The sequence below is a fragment of the Sciurus vulgaris genome (assembly GCF_902686455.1).
Source record: "Sciurus vulgaris genome assembly, chromosome: 3".
In the NCBI taxonomy this organism is placed as follows: domain Eukaryota; kingdom Metazoa; phylum Chordata; class Mammalia; order Rodentia; family Sciuridae; genus Sciurus; species Sciurus vulgaris.
In genome coordinates, this window is record NC_136463.1 from 34,258,778 (window position 1) to 34,275,819 (window position 17,042).

Sequence of the window (17,042 nt, forward strand, 5' to 3'; positions counted from 1 at the left end):
ACCTGAGCAGAGAAACAGCCCACAGAACTTCAGTCAATATAAATAGTTTTTATGTGCAAAAACCCATAATAATAGATACCACCCATCCAGCAGAAAGGATTGGGAACTGCCTTCAGCCTTCATTTATTCCAGAAATAAGTCATATCCTAAACTCGGCAAGCCAAGCAGTAGAATGAGGCTGCCGTGTACAGAGCAGGCTGAAACTCACAGGCCAGGGACTTGAGGTCTCTCACTCTCCTCCTTTCTGGGAAGAAAGAAGCCTTCATTTTTAAAGGCTGTGAAACCAGAGATCCCTGCAGCCCCTCTGCTAGTGAGACTATGTGACAAGCCATAATAGAGGCTGTGTCAAGGACAGGTTATGGGGTCAACCCAAACCAGTTTCTGACCAAAAAGCTTGCCTTATTGTGATGCCCACTTATAGTAGCTAAAATATAAAGAAGTAGTCACACAGGGTCACAGAGTCTCTTAATTTCCACATGGCAGGAAGAAGACCCAGCTGAGAGACTGGGCAGTGGAGCCAGCCTGGGAATTTCCCAGCTCTTCCAGTTGTTGGCAGGCCAATGTGGTCTCTGTCAAGAAAGATGCAGAGTCAAGAGAATGCCAGCCTCAGACGTCCCGGGCTAGGGCAGCAGTGAGCTAGGAGACCAAGGTTCCTGAGGGGCTCACGAGGTCCTGGGGGAGGCTTTCCCGGGCCTCCTGCATACGGCGCCGGGCTCGATGGAAGGCCTCTGCAAGGAAAAGAGACATTGCCATGTAGTCAGGTTCAGGGAGGAACATGACCCTGCTGACTCTGGGTGGCAGCTGGGAGGGAAGAACTTACCTAACACATTGTGAATGGAACTCTGCTGGCTGAATCCTTCCAGACGGTCCAACACACTCCGCATTCTTTTCCTGAGGGAGCTTGACTCCATGAAAGCCCTGCAGGGAAGCCCACTATATGGCCACATTGCCCTCCAGCCTTCAGGAATGAGGCACCCAAGGCAGAGGTCCAAGGCCACTCACCTGGACTGCTGCAGACAGTGCAAGCGGAAGGTGACACTGCCTGTGGTCTCTGTGCGGAGTCCAAAGCGGCTCAGGCGCTCGCCCTGGGGCATACAGGGGAGACACCATCAGTTTCAGCAGACTCTAGACCCTGAGAGCCTTGCTGACCTCACTGCCATTCTTATTCCCATTCTCAGGGAGAGTGGCTGTTGGGGAACCTCATAGTATCACTCAGATCCCCACCACACACACACACACACCACACACACACCACACACACACCACACACACACACACACACCACACACACACCACACACACACACACACACCACACACACACCACACACACACCACACACACACACACACCACACACACACCCCCCACACACACAACACACACACCACGCACACACAACACACACACCACACACACACCACACACACACCACACACCACATACACACACACACCATACACACACACCACACACCACACACACCACACACACACACCACACAACCACACACACACAACATACACACATGCAACACACACACACCACACACACACCACACACACCACACACACACACACACACACACACCACACACACCACACACACACCACATACACACACCACATACACACACACACCACACACACACCATACACACACACCACACACACCACACACACACCACATACACACACCACACACACACCACACACAAACCACACACACACCACACACACACCACACACACCACACAACCACACACACACACCACACACACACACACACCACACACACACCACACACACACACCACATACACACACGCACACCACACACACACACCATACACACACACCACACACACCACACACACACACCACACACACCACACACACACACACCACACACACACCATTCACACACTGCAAGGCTAGCGCCATGCTCCCAGTGCTTCCTCCGGGAACTCTGCAACCTTGCTGAGGAGAAGCAGGTTGCACACGTCTCCTCGGACTCCTCACCACATCTGATTACCAAGTCCTTCAGTAATAGGAGAAAGAGACCAGTTCTTCTGACAGGGACCGGGGGAAATCTCTAAATACACTATTTCTCAGAGACCTGCTAGGATGGCAGTGTAGATATCTGTACCTCTTGCAAAATGTGGCCATGATTTCCAGTTTAAGCCGTGGGAAGGAAGGGTCTAAGTAATACTGAGGTGGTGAACACCTAAGAGAAGGACCTTAACCAAGACCCCACCTTCTACAGAACAGAAATAGGGACAGAACTTTCCAACATAAAGTCTCCCTGAGGCAAGTCACCTTGAAGGTTCCTGGTATCCGCACATAAGACAGATCCTCCAGCTCCAGAGAACCACCAATGAAGAATCTCCTCAGCTCAGCCACAGGGCCAACGTCCACAGGCCTCCACGTGGAGACTCTCAGCGTATGTGAGCCTATGCAAGGAAGAGGATGGGGTCAGGTCCATGAAGGGCATGTGGCCCCTCAATGACTCCCCAGCAATGACACAGCCTTGATACTGTTAAAACACCAGGTCAATGACAATCTGACCTTTGATGAAGGATATCATGGTGGCTAAGAGCATGTGCTTGAGAACCAATCAGACAAATTCAAATCTCAGCTCTACCAGTGATCACCTGTGTGGCCAGGACCTGTTTTTAAGCCCCCTGAGACTTTTTCTCCTCATTCAGTATAATGGAAATAACATCAACACCTACACCTTACCCAGTGGTTGGGAGAATTCGATGAGAAGCATTTAGCACCAATGTCTGGCACTCATTAACAGACCATGGTTTTTATTTGAAAACAAATGCTGAGTCATTGGCTATACAAATACCAAGAACCCACTCACTACGAGCTTCTCCCTTAAGGCTGTAAATCCAACTAGAGGAGCACAGAGCACAGAACAGAGACCACGTTGCTCGGCCTCAGGAAGCTAGCTCTAATTTCACTTAGCTGGCTCTAATGGAAGGGGGAGCAATTCCTCAAAGGAATAAGGAATCTTTCAAATTGAATGCTTCTAATTCCTAATTATTCCTACTTCTCGCCAGTAGCATTCAAACCTTTCAGGAGTGTTAATCTTGTTCCTAGCACCTGGGGCATATGGGCCACCTGAAGGGCAGGGACAAGAGGTTACCTGGAGTGGCAGGCAGCACCACAGCCCCGTAGCCTTCCACACGATACCGCTGCCAGAAGTCCAGTGAGAGGACCTTACAGTAGAGCACAGGCCACTCCGGGAGTGCATCTGGGAACAAGCAAGGGAAGCTGCCAGGTCACAGGCTCTCACCAAGAGAGCTGGCCTGGAGAACCAAGGCCCAGGATCAAGTGCTGAGCTACTCACCAGCAGATTCATCCTCATGGAGGAAGAGGGCTTCAAATGTGAATGGGTAGGAGAAGTAAGCCACCTTGTCCTAAAAGAGTGTAACAGGGTGTACAAGGTCTCGCTTGGAATATGTTCTCCCTATGGCTAATGACAAGGTCATCTTTGCATAAGAAAAAGAAAAATTATCACCCCAGTGGGAAATAAGAGGCTAAGAGGCAAAGGGACAGTCAAATACAAGCCTCTGCCATTTTTAAAAAGACCAAAAGAGGTCAGGTAGCCCCTGCACAGCCCACACAGAAGTGACATACCTAGCTTGGGACTTCTCAGTGTTATTAGCCTAAAATAGCTTCAAACGCCACCTCAGAAACAAATTATTTTTCCCTTCCAGACACCCTCCTTCATCCTCCATACCATTCCCAGGGACTTGGTGGCACAGGTCTGTGTGACTCCTGAGAGCTGCTGCAATGCTGGACTGGACCAGTCTGAAAGCCAAAGACCAAGTACGGTAAGCTCACCCAGGAGGAGAGTGAGTCCTTGAGAAAAAGAGAGTTGCTTTACTCACTCACTCACTCACATAATCAATCATTCGTTACCATTTGCTGAGTTCCTGTTATGTGCTAATGTGTCCCAGGACTTTCCTGCTGACCAGGTAGAAAGTAGCCCTATCTCTCATGAAGCAACACTCTAGTGTGCATGTGGGTGGAAGCAGGCCAGACACAAGAGACTATCAGGTGGTGAGGAGAACTATGCTACAAACCACATGGAGAAGGGACTGAGTGACTTGGAGGTTTATTTAGAGTAGGGGGAGAGAAGGCCTAAGAAGAGACAGGCTGAGACCTAAACTTAAGAGGAACCATAAAAGCAAAGACATAGTCCAAAGGGTTTCAGACAAAGGAAATGGTCCTGAAAAGGCCTAAGGTGGAATGAGGTTGGCAATGTTTAAGAACAGGAAGAATAACTGGAATGTTATAAGGGAGAGATAAGCAGGAACCAGCCCTTTCTGGGTATGAGGACTGGGTTTTATACTAAATGAATGAGGAAGCTGTTCTGGTCTTCCACTCAACTTGAGACACAACTGGTTTGCATTTTTAAAAGCTCAATGTGAGCTGAGGTTGTGGCTCAGTGGTAGAACATCCCTGAGTTTAATCCTCTGTCCAAAAAAAAAAAAAAAAAAGTGTCAACATGGCTATGGTGTATGTTGCAAAGGAACTGCAAAGGAGCAAGATAGGAAGCAAGAAGATAAGTCAGAAATGATGCACTGGCCAAGGCAAGAGATGGCAGTGATATGGTATAGGATGCCAGAGAGGACAGATAGATCTGGGAGCTTTTGAAGACAGAGGTGACTAACTGGCTTTGGTCAGCTAGAAAAGATGAGCGGTTGAGGATGTCTCCTAGGTTTTTAGCATCAGCAACTACATGATGATATTAACATTTTTTTAGAATGGGGAAGACCAAGGAGGGTAGAGGGGGATGAGGGGGAATTGAGAGTTCTTTATGGCCATGTCGATCAAAAGTGAGAAAGAGAGTGGGATGGCAGATGAGGAAGAAGCCCTGACCATAAGTGACCACCTCCATCTCAACCCTCTGGTTTTTCCATCCCCTCAGGCTCAGAAGTGGAGGCAGAGTTGAGAATCGAGTCTGTTTTTCTTAGTGAATTCAGCCAAGAGAATTCAGGGACTTCTCTGTGCTTGCCTTTTCCTTTGGATTTGTCATTTTAGTACGTGGGGCAAGACATGAAGGAAGAGTAGCAAGTTTGAGGAGGAAAATGAAATTGGAGGAGGTGCAGAAGGTGGGCAGGGTAAAAGAAAGAGACTTTTTTCTAAAGAATTACAATGTTGCCCTTCAATTGATGAATGGATAAAGAAACTGTGGTATATATATACAATGGAATATTACTCAGTCATAAAAATTAATAAAATTATGGCATTTGCAGGCAAATGGATGAAATTGGAGAATATCATGCTAAGTGAGATAAGCCAATCTCAAAATACCAAAGGACGAATGATCTTGCTGATAAGCAGATGATGACACATAATGGGGGGTGGAAGGGGGGCAAGAATGGAGGAAGGAGGGACTGTATAGAGGGAAAAGAGGGGCGGGAGGGGTGGGGGGGAAGGAAAAAAATTAACAGAATGAATCAAAAACTATTAGCCTAGGTAAATGTATGATTACACAAATGGTATGCCTCTACTTCATGTACAAACAGAGAAACAAGATGTATCCCATTTATTTACGATACAAATAATTTTTTTAAAAAACTGCAGACTGCCAGGTGTGGTGAAGCACACTGGGAATCCCAGCAGCTCGGGAGGCTGAGGCAGGAGGACCACGAGTTCAAAGCCAGCCTCAGCAACTTAGTGAGACCCTGTCTCTAAATAAAATATAAAAAGGGGCTGGGGATGTGGCTCAGTGGTAAAGCACCTCTGGGTTCAATTCCCAATACCAAAAATAAAAGGAGTTTGCAGACCACAAAAAAAAAAAAAAAAAAAAAAAAAAGAATTACAATGTATGACGTATGGGTTTGGGGATGACCAGAACCTTTACATTGAGTCAGTGGATATTCTTGAAGACCTTGTCATAGAGTTCTTCACTGAAATAACTCACAAGGCAATGTCAATTGGAAGACAAGCTCGAGTACAAGTTGAAGATATCGTCTTCTTGATTCAAAAAGACCCAAGGAAGTTTGCTAGGATTAAAGACTTGCTTACTATGAATGAAGAATTAAAACAAGCTAGAAAAGCATTTGATGAAGCAAAGTATGATCTTGATACTTTTTGTACTTTATGAAATTTCATTATCTTCTGTGGAAATCATATATAATAACCGAGTATTTTCTACAGTAAAGTCCTAAGATCTAGGCATGTAAATGAAATATGGAGAAACAAAGTTTTCAGCCTTTATTTTCATTCTTTGATTTCAGATTGATACATGAGCCTTTAATTGCCTGCCTTTACATGATCATACTTGAATTACTTACTGGGTTTTAATGACTACACGGAAGTTAAAGTACCTTGAAAATTATACAGTTCCTTCTGACTTTTGACTACCTAAAGGATGAAGTAGTATTTATGATAAGGTGTACTTGTGCCATTATAAACTATACTATAGCTGTTTAATATGTGAAATCTAAATGTCATGTTGACTGTGACAGCTAAGGCATATGCCTTACATATTCTGAAGTTTGTAGATAACTGGTCTGAGAGGTTAATAAAGACAGTGAACTGGTTTGTGTTTCTTCTAAGGAGATGATATTTGAAACCACGAGTTTTTCTAAGAATGTTTATATGTCTTAAAAGATAATTTGTTTTAATATTCTTTTCTAAAGAGTGATTTTTTAATTTTTTTATTTTTTAGAAACTTAGAGTTTCATGTTGATGCTTCCATGTTGAAAGGCCTTTTTGATTTAAAACCTTTTGGGACTTACATTACTTTTTAAGTTTTAAAACTCATTTTCCTAATCATCTCCTTTCAGTAGCAGGAATGGCAATGTTTAATGAGTTAATGGCAGGATAAGCATTTGGGGTAGTGTTTTACTAACATATTTGTAAATACTCGTGGAAATGTGTAGTTGACTAAAATCATATGTAGCTACAGAAAACAGTTTTGTAGTTCAGAATATACAAGTTTTGTGCTTATTGCATTAAATTATTGATCTTAGCTTAAAGTAAAAATTAAAATTGCATTTAAAGAGATCACTGAATGTTACTATTTGTGAAACTGAACTTTTTGATTCCACTTATAAACCGTGTCTACAAATCAGTACCTAGGAAAATTTTACTTTCTTAACCTACTGATACAAGAATAAAGTATGAAAAAATTAAACAGAAAAAAAGTGAGGAAGAGACACTGGCTATGACCCTGGAGTTAGGGGAGAGGTTAACGTTAGTGACAGGAATCTGGGAGTCTGAGACACAGAAATGGAATGTAACCATGGGACGGAGATAATTACCTAGATTAGATATAGACAGAAGCAGAAGCGTAGGCCCAGCCTTGAACACTCTCATAGTTTAAGGTCAACAGAAGAGGTGGAATCAGTCAAATAAGGGACCCAAATAAGAAGGAAAAAAAAAAAAAAAAATGGAAAGCCAGAAGCAAGAGAAGTATTTCACAAAGAAAAGAGAGTTGTGGCTGGTGCATGCCTGTGATCCTAGCAACTTAGGAGGCAGAGGAAGGAGGATATCAAGTTTGAGGTCAGCCTCAGCAACTTAGTGAGATACTCAACAACTTAGTAAGACTGTTTCAAAATAAAAAGGCCTGGGGATGTAGCTCAGTTGTAAAGCACCCCGAGTTCAAACCTTACTACCAAAGAAAAGAGAGTTGTGTCAAATGCTTCAGAGAGGTTAAATAAGGTGAAAACAGAAGTCACCACTGGATTTGGCAATGTAGAAGTAACCTAAGACCTTGAAAATAAAAAGGAGAGGGGAGGAAGCCTGACTGAATACCTCTAGAACTGTCAGACTGGGTATAGAAGGAGAAATATAAGAATATCACTTACTAGAAGTTGGCAATTCCACAAAGAAGTGCACGTAGAGGTTGTCATACTCATAGCCTTGAGCCGAAACTAAGAGAGAAGAGAGGAAATTGTTTCAGCTTACTCGGCTACCATGCTCAGCACTCCACACAGTCCTCAGGGCCTGGAAGTTCTGGAAGGAAGCCTTTGGAGGGCCAGGAACCCTCTGTATTTCCAGGAAAGACTCATCATTGAGTTTCCCAAGTACTGCAGACATTACAGGTGTAGCACAGCCCAGATGGCATAGATTACTCACAGCTCCAATGGACTCTTGCCCACGCATCAAGAGATCTCTGTCGCACAAGATACTTACCCACCTCTCCATTTACAAAGAGCCGCAGGGCACCTGGGGCGGTCTACGGTGGAGAAAAGAGGGAAAAGATCAGGAGACATGAACGGAATCAGCACTTCTCCAGCCTTGCCCTCAAATCTGCAGAGGACCTGACACTGGATGTCAGACCCTGGGCCGCACGACGGCACTTTCTCTCTGATATTTCCCCACAGTAGTTTCTTTCATTTCTAAAACTCGTAAGAGAAAAAGGCATGTGATTTAAATGGCAGAGAGGGCAATGCAGCATGGGAAGTTACCAAGGTGAGCAATAGCAGCAATGGGAAGTGGAAACCCTTTAGAGGACTGAGGTCAAGAAATTGAGTTTTCTTTTTCAATTAGTTGTGTATCTGTCTTGTCAAAATTTTCTTTAACAGTACTCAAGGGTGCTCAACCACTGAGCTACAGCCCCAGTCCTCCTCACCCCTTTTTTTGAAGCAGGGTCTTGCTAAGTTGGCCAGGCTGGCCTCAACCTTGCCATGCTCCTGCCTCAGTCTCCCAAGTCACTGGGATTACAGGCGTGCACCACTACACTCAGCTCTGTCTTATCTAACTTATTAACCAGAATATCTGTTGCTTACATAATATGAAAATAATAAAAGTTAATTTTTATGGGGGTGGGGAGAGACCAGTGGGTAGTTCTCCTTGTTTCCAGATCTAGAAATGAAACTCCTGGATGAGGAAGGCATAAAACAGGAGCCCAGAATAACCAATCTGAACTCTTTGCTTTTGTTTTTTAAGAGCCAAAATATTCGACACCCCTTTCCTCTTTATGAGGAAGTTAGGAAAAACATTACATGAAGAGTGAGGAAGACATTTTTCAACTTAATATTTATTTTTAAAATTAATTATAAAGTAATACATGAATGTGTTACCACTGATAAAAATCCAAAACCACCTAAATTTGTAGAATTAAAAAGTAACAGTGGGGTGCTGTGGTGCACGCCTATAATCCCAGCGGCTTGGGAGGCTGAGGCAGGAGGATTGTGAGTTCAAAGCCAGCCTCAGCAAAAGTGAGGCACTAAGCAACTCAGTGAGACCCTGTCTCTAAAATAAAATACAAAAAAGAGTTGGGGATGTAGCTTAATGGTTGAGTGCCCGAGTCTAATCCCTGGTACACACATATACACACATACACACACACACACACACATAAAGTAACAACCCCTGACATCATCTTCTCACCACCCAATACCCATCTGCCACCTCCCAATCTCATCCCATCTCAGAGAAAGTCACCCTTAGCACATGTGTACCCTTTCAGACCTTATTAAAAAGGCATTAACACTTCTGTACCAATATGTTTACAAACACACAGTAAGGACTACACCTTCTATGCTGCTCTTTAGCCTTCTTTTACAATACAGAGCATGTTTTGGAGAGCTTCAAGAGTGTCACTATTGTTTATCCACAGTCAGAGAGTCCTCACAAATGCAGGAAGCCACACTACCCACCATCTCAAAGTCTGTGCCCACGAGGCTGCTGAGATATTCCTTGTGTCGGCCATAAAGCTGAGGAAACAAACCAAACCACACCTCAAGATGCAGCCAAGCCAAACCCGGGTTCCCTTCTGAATGGAAGGGAAAAAAAAAACAATAACATGCACAGCCAGCAAGAGCCACAGGGCCAAGCATCCCAGCCACTGACACTTTAAAGTGAAACACAGAGGCTCTGGGGTCAGCTGGTCTGAGGCTGAATCCTGGCTCTCACGCCTGCAAGCTCTAAGTCTACTGAGCTCCTCAACCTCAGCTTCCCTGTTTCTAAAATGTACTAATAAAAGTGAGGGGAGGGAAGGGGGCAAAGGGGTGGGAAAGATGGTGGAATGAGATTGACATCATTACCCTAGGTACTTGTATGATCACACAAATGGTGTGACTCTACATCATGTACAACCAGAGAGATGAATAGTTGTGCTCCATTCATGTACAATGAATTGAAATGTATTCTGCTGTCATGTATAACTAATTAGAACAAATAATAATAAATTTTTTGAAGTGTTCACCTCAAAGGATTGTGGTAAGTCCTAATTGAAATGCATGTGAAGTGCCTGGCACAGAGCATGATAAATGCTCAAATAAATGGCCACTATTATTCTTACTATGTTATGATAAGAGCAAAAGCTCTGTCTGATAAGTCAGCTATGCTTCCCAGGTCAGAAGAGGGCTGGGAAGGAAAGGCTCTTCCCAAACAACTGCTGACATCCTCCTCAGATGCAGCCTCAGCTCCCAGACACAGGCGCTTGGAATGAACTAGCTCTTACGTCCTTGAACACACGCCGTTCCCGCTCTTCCTCCTCTGGCTGCGCAAGGGAGGACACGTTGTGGATCGTATACTTCCATAGCTCCTGCTTCTCCCCATCTGTCTCGATTCTGTAAGATCAAAGCCACAAAAGGACCACCTCTGATGACGGAGATGGGGCACCCTCCAGATCCAGCCCAGGGATGAGCTAACATGGGTCACACACCTCACTTGGAGTTCATGATGATGAAAGTGGTCTTAGTGATGACCAGAGAGGCATACCAAGTGGCAGAGCAGAAAGGACATCACACCAGACTAGAGAGTACAGGTTCCAAGCCTATTTCCATCTCAAAGTCACTGTGAAATCCTAAAGCACAACGTTGTTGGCACCCAGTTCTCTCATCTAAAAAACGTACACGTTGGCCCAGGTAATTTATAACTTACCGTTCTGTTACATCGGATAGAGATGAGCAAAGTCAGCCCAAACTGATTGAGTTTACTTCTCCATGGTCTGGTCATTCAGTTTATATTCAGCAGTGGGAGAATCATTTTCAGGTAACTATTCTAATGAAAAGATCCCTTTCAAACTAGTTGCACATTTTCTGACAGTTTCCTAATGGCTTATTACCCACAATAAAATATGAACCATTGTTTGAGAATTTGAAAGTTGGAACATATGTAGGTCTTTCTGGGAATCTCCTCAACTAGAGACAAGAAGGGAAGCCAGGGAAGGGATGCCAGACTTCACAACCCCTTTCTCCCTTCCCTCACCTGTAGGGTCCCTTGAGGCCAGTGAAGTCAGGTTTTACTGTGATCACACCATTGCTGTCCACTTTCAGGGTACAGAGGACATGTTCATAGGTCTTATAGCCAAGCCTAGAAACCAGGAAATCAACATCAAGGTTCAGGATCACCAGGGCCACCTCCAGGGAAAGAGGAAGAAGAAATCAGGGGAGAGGACAGAGGATATAATGAGAAGTAGCATGGTAAAGACTTTCTTCTGAGTACACAAACATGAAAAAAGATCCTCCCTCCCATGCACCCCAGACGACTGTTACAGGAAGTGATGGTCGGTGATAGGAGAAGAGGGCAAGGACCTGAGCAGGCAGTGAGAAGCTTCACTTACTTTCCATAGGGTCCCAGATCTGCCATGATGTACATTGTCTGAAGAGGGGTGTTAATGACATGGTTGTTCCTGACAAACTCTTCTGAGGGTTCCCAGGTGACGATGCGTGACTTGAGGATGCCACCTTCCCTGGGAGGGACCACAGGAAGGGTCATTTCCCTGGCACCCCCTGAAAAGCCTGAAGGGGAACATAGGGGAGCACACCCAGTGGAGGTCCATAGTAGAATGGGAAGCTCAAGTGGATGGAAATATTGAGAACACTGGCCTAGGAGGACCACAAAGAGCCCCATAACCAGCGCCCACCCTGAACTCACATCCCTCGCCTGTCCTGACGTCGCCGCCTGACATTTGCCATTCGCTCAACCAAAAATGATGGCACCTCGCTGGCCGCAGTGGTCATTTTCTGACAGTGCTGGGAAAAAGAGAGCAGCCCTGTGAAAGCCATTTGGTCAGGGCCGCAAGGGGCCAAACACCTGAAGGGAAGTCTTCCTTCTGAAACCTCCTCCAGGACCTGAACCTAACAGGCACGGCCACCGTGGTCATGCACACTGACGAAGGGGAGCAGAGGCAGGGACAACCCAAAGAAGACATGTCATGATTTGCCCTCAAATTCTAGAAATGAGTTTATTTCTGCTAATATTAAAATTGGTCTGGGACTATGGCTCAGTGGCACAGAGTGCTTGCCTCACATGTGTGAGACACTGTGTTTGATCCTCGGCACCACATAAAAATAAACAAATAAAATAAAGGCATGCTGTCCATCTACAACCACACAAAAAAAATTTTTTTTAATTGGTCTGCATTCTCTGAGTACATACCAATAAAGTTGGATGCGTTTGCATGGTATATATTGAAGTTAACTAGGTGACTGGGAAAATGTCAAATGGAATACGAATATTTTGTGGAAAATCCTCTCATGGGTAACTAATTCCCAACCATATTTTTATTTGATTTTCCAAAACAGACAACCCAAATTTACATGCTTCCAACCCATGGGCCTCCTGAAAAAAAGCATGCCAATATTCCAAAAAACATTCATTTAACACCTGCTCCTTACAGAGATCTAAAGGGTCACAGACACACACCAAAAAAAAAAAAAAAAAAAAATCAGAAAATATAGGCTCAAGACAGAACAGAACATATACAATGAAGAAAATGTAAAATAGGTCTACAGAGTATGCTAGAACAGGCAAACTGATGACAAGCCATTCCCTATGGCGTATTGAATTCCCTCAGTATTCATATTGCATACCCTCAGAATCTGAGCTGATTTCATCTAGACTGTTCTAGACCGCACCCACTTGTTTTATCAGATTGCACACTGCCAGACTCCCCAGGCCCTGCAGCAGGTAGAGAGGGGAACAGCAGCCACATCACTTGCAGTCTGTGCCCACTCCAGTTCAGCCTGACTGCCAGCAGCTCACAGAAGCTGCTAGACAGGTTACTGGACTTTCCCCTACCAGACTTCTGTTTAATACACAGAACTGGTAAGGCCACAAAACTAGGGAAGGCAAAGAAGAAGGAAGTTATGACACCTGGAAAAAAAAATACCTCCTCCAAGTTGGTGTATCTGTCAGAGTCAGTGTAGGTAAAAATTCGTTGATTCTTCCTGCCACCAGAATTCTCCAGCTTCAGGATCTCTTGGCGGTATTGATAATCCAAAGGACTCTGACAGGCTGCTTCATTTTGGTACAGGTCCACTTCAAACTGAGGTCACCATAAGGAAACAGATCTGCTGAGAATACTTGAAATTTTTGTTCCTTTAATTATTTAATCAAATCACTGCTACAGAGATGATACTGTTTGACACACTATAACCAACTCTTATTCATTTAAATAATGGAGGGCAGGGGATACAAGAATGTTAGAGCTAGAAGGAGCTGTAGTGATTGTCTAATCCAACTCTGCTGTTAAATACAGCATACAACCCAGAGGTAATAAGTGCCTATCAAGGATCATAAACTGAGTAGTGGCAGTCAGTATATTATGTTGCCCCCATAAACACAACAGGGGAAAGTACAAACCATTACAGTTTTTCTAGAAACAAGATGGCAACATGTATCACCAGCCAGGTAGATGTAGAATGAGCAGATGAGTGACCCTGGCTCACCTGGCTGAAGAGCTTCTCCTGCCACCCAATCACGACTTCTTCTTCTTCATCTTCATCGGGACGGTGTCCACCTCCAAAGACAACAGAGTCAAATGTGTGAGCCAAAGAAGCACTGCTTGCTCTGTAGTTTTTTATAACCAAAGTACATACTCTTGTATTTGCTACAAAACCAATTGGAGTTCAGTGATTTGTTAAGCACTCAATCTAGACAAAAACTAAAGAAACTGGATAGACTCCAATTAGTATGAATAGAAACCAAGATTAGAATCTGAAGCCTTAATCACTCTAATCTGAATAAAAGGTAGTCTTGCCTTGTAGGAAATACTTTATCTAATTTAGTGTCAGGAACTGAAATTTAGATATATGCTGAAAAGCCAGTCCTTCCTTAATCCTAACTGTCTGCATTTGCTAGATAAGAACCTTAGCACTTCTCCTGAACTCATTTCTAGAATCACACTGTAATTTAAGAGACAAGCATCAGGAGAGGACAGAGAAGGCAAGCAAATTATTTTTTTTAGAGAATCAAATCTAATACACTCCTGGATGAGTTTGCCTTTTTCAGAGATACACGCTTCGCAACACACCAGTTTATACTCTTGCCCAGGAACATTTCTAAATAGAAACAACAAAGGCTAGTGATCTAATGTAAGCATTCTGCCCTCTCTCACTCCTTTGGTTTCCTGGATGAGGAAAATTAAAAGAACACTTCAAACTGAAGTCACAAAGAAACATATCTACTAAGAATACTTCAAATTTTTGTTCCTGTATGTTAATAAAATCACTTCTATAATGTTGACAATATTTGACATGTTTTCATAACCAACTCTCATTTATTTAAATAATGAAGGACAGGGAATCTAAAAATGCTAAAGCTAAAAGGAGTTGGTCATTCAAATGCATTTTCAAGTAGTCTTCAATTTTTTAAATTGCTTTTTTAAAGTGCTTATGTGTATATTTAAGAGTTTGAAGCAGTTTCTTTTAGACAAAAAAAAAAAAAAAAAAAGTCACAATGGTATTCAGGTGTCAGGGAAATTTACAGTATACCAAAAGTATAGTATATCTTGATAGGAGGAATGGTATCTTATTCAATTTTCATACACAATACAATGTAGTTGGAGTTCAAATCCTGGATCCAACATTTGCCAGCTACGTGACACTGGGCAAGGAATTCAATCTCTTTACACCTTCCATTCCTCCTATGGAAGAAGGTACCAGGTTTCTCTTGAGACCACAGATCTGGATTTGTTTTAAGAGGTATCTCTACTGCCCCAGACACTTTCACAGACCCCGCAAAGGAGGCATCACCACAATAACACCCACTGGCAGTTGGATGAGGCTTAAAAGTGCCTAAGTCTATGAGATCCTTCCCAGACTGGGTAGCAGGTTGGTAATGAAGGAAGTTACTTGATGTAATTCTTTGCAGATGAACTCTGTCAAGGAACAAAACAAAACAAAACCCAAAATATGCATTACAAGACATGCAACCAGAAGATGAACACATCAAGGATTAGGAAACAAAGAGTTGCAAAGGCGTGCTGGTCGCAGACAACTCAGAGGGTGGGGCACGGGGCACTATGGGGAAGTTAGAGTGAGAGGTATGCTTGGGGACGACAAGGACTCGAAAGGACTTGGGTGCGTCTGGAAGCTGTTCTCGCACCCACTTGTGAGTGGAGAAGGGTCGGGGTAGTGCGAGATTTGCAGAAATCGGAAAGCAACTGGTTAGGATGGTAGGCAGAAGTGGGCCTCAGAACACCGAAAAGTTTAGGCTCGAATTCTCTGAAGGCATAGAAGCATGGAACCCCGGGGCTAGGGCAGTGTAACTACCGGAGGCGCAAGTTGCGCACAGGGTCCCGGGAGCGATATACAGCCTCCCCGGTGTCGGTACTCCAGACGGTCTCCGCCATGACAGCCGCAATACGCCGCAACTGTGCCGGAAAGCGCGCGGTGTCCAATTCTCCTAGCAACGGAGACGCTGGGTCTGGGAGGTGGAGGAGCTGCGCGCGCAATCCGCTGTTCCCGTCGCTGCACTGCCCCTGGCGGCCGAAGCCCAGGCGGAGCGTTCCGCCACGTTCTAGAGCGCTTATGCCCCGGGTTCTGCGACCCAAGACGGGACCCGATGCGCTGTTCAAACGAGGACATAGGCACAACCACTAACTCACTTCATATAGATGAGGAAGTGGTGATGGGGACCAGACTCAAGAGGTCCTCACCCTCCTCTTTTCCCACACTTACACCACACTGCCTTCCACTGAATGCATAAAAAACCAGGCCTGTAAATCGGTGGACGTGACTGAAAGAATGCACCCATTCTTAAGGAAGTTTAAGTCACTTACGCAGACATGAAAATATATTTTGGAAGAAAAAATAGTGTGTCTGCTTTATTAATCGTTGTGTTGGTATTCGCGAAACCAGAGAAGGGGAGAAAATGAGGAAGTCAGGAAGTAAACAGTAAAAATAAGGAAACCAGCAGTAAAGAAGGAAAAGATGTTTTTTTTGAACTGGTTCTTCTGGGTGTATTTGTTCTAGGCTATTTAGCCAATTTAGATACTACACTGGCTCCCTGAAACGCCAACGAAGTGATATTCAGAGGTCATGCTTCACTGATCTATCAATCAAAGGAAGAATACAACATAAGTCTGGCTCCATGGCACTGCGGGGATGTCAACAACTATAAGCCTTTGACATCTGTTCCTCCCCCAACAGACTAAGTAATTGTCCCCTAAATTCAGAAATCTCATGCCAGTTTGATTATATGGCATTAGAAGCCCTGGGTGCCTTAGTAACTAATGTAAAACCAAGAATTCACAATAATTAACAATATTTGTATAGAACATTAATACTGCTTGAGCACTTTGCATTGTTCCTAATCCTCAATAGAAACCCCTCACATAGATAGTTTTATTCCCGTTTAGCAAATGGTGAAGGTCAAGGGTTAAAGGCTGGCTAAGGTGTACTCTAAGTGACCAAAGCGCTGGGATTCCTGCCCAGGTTTGTCTGTCTTTGGAAGCTCAACGTTTTCCATTTGCACAGCTTCTCACTAGTTATTCCATAAGAACACACAATTTCCAACTGAGAAATAATTATTTCAACAGATGAAACCATGGAGACAGAATACTAACTCCTTAAAAAATGGTCACTCTAATTTTTCCTTCTAGTGTTCTAAATAGACTGTTCCTGTGTCACAGGAACAACAAATGATAATGGTGGAGCTTGTGTCAATGGTTTAATTTTATAACCAGATGAAACTTATACCAAAGTCAATCTGACATAGTTATATACAAAGTAGTTACTACACATATAGCATGAAAATAATAAGCCATTTGTATAAGTAATGATAGTTAGCATTATTTTATACAGATAGTCCAGGATTTTTATGCTTTCTCTTTGCTTACTG

General features: G+C 43.8%; 1 protein-coding gene across 1 annotated transcript; it reads right to left on the reverse strand.

The window, feature by feature from the left end:
• Positions 1 to 53: 53 nt before the first annotated feature.
• On the reverse strand, positions 54 to 15,595 carry MKS1 (MKS transition zone complex subunit 1). Its single transcript, XM_079134767.1, is given in 19 exon segments — positions 54 to 644; positions 646 to 728; positions 821 to 918; positions 1,003 to 1,085; positions 2,316 to 2,449; positions 3,151 to 3,258; positions 3,355 to 3,424; positions 3,748 to 3,818; positions 7,832 to 7,897; positions 8,160 to 8,202; positions 9,629 to 9,685; positions 10,435 to 10,543; positions 11,184 to 11,288; positions 11,539 to 11,667; positions 11,853 to 11,950; positions 13,090 to 13,245; positions 13,649 to 13,719; positions 14,969 to 15,078; positions 15,473 to 15,595. Coding segments are annotated over 19 exon segments (1,695 nt in total). The 5' UTR covers positions 15,553 to 15,595; the 3' UTR covers positions 54 to 620.
• Between the last annotated feature and the right edge of the window lie 1,447 nt (positions 15,596 to 17,042).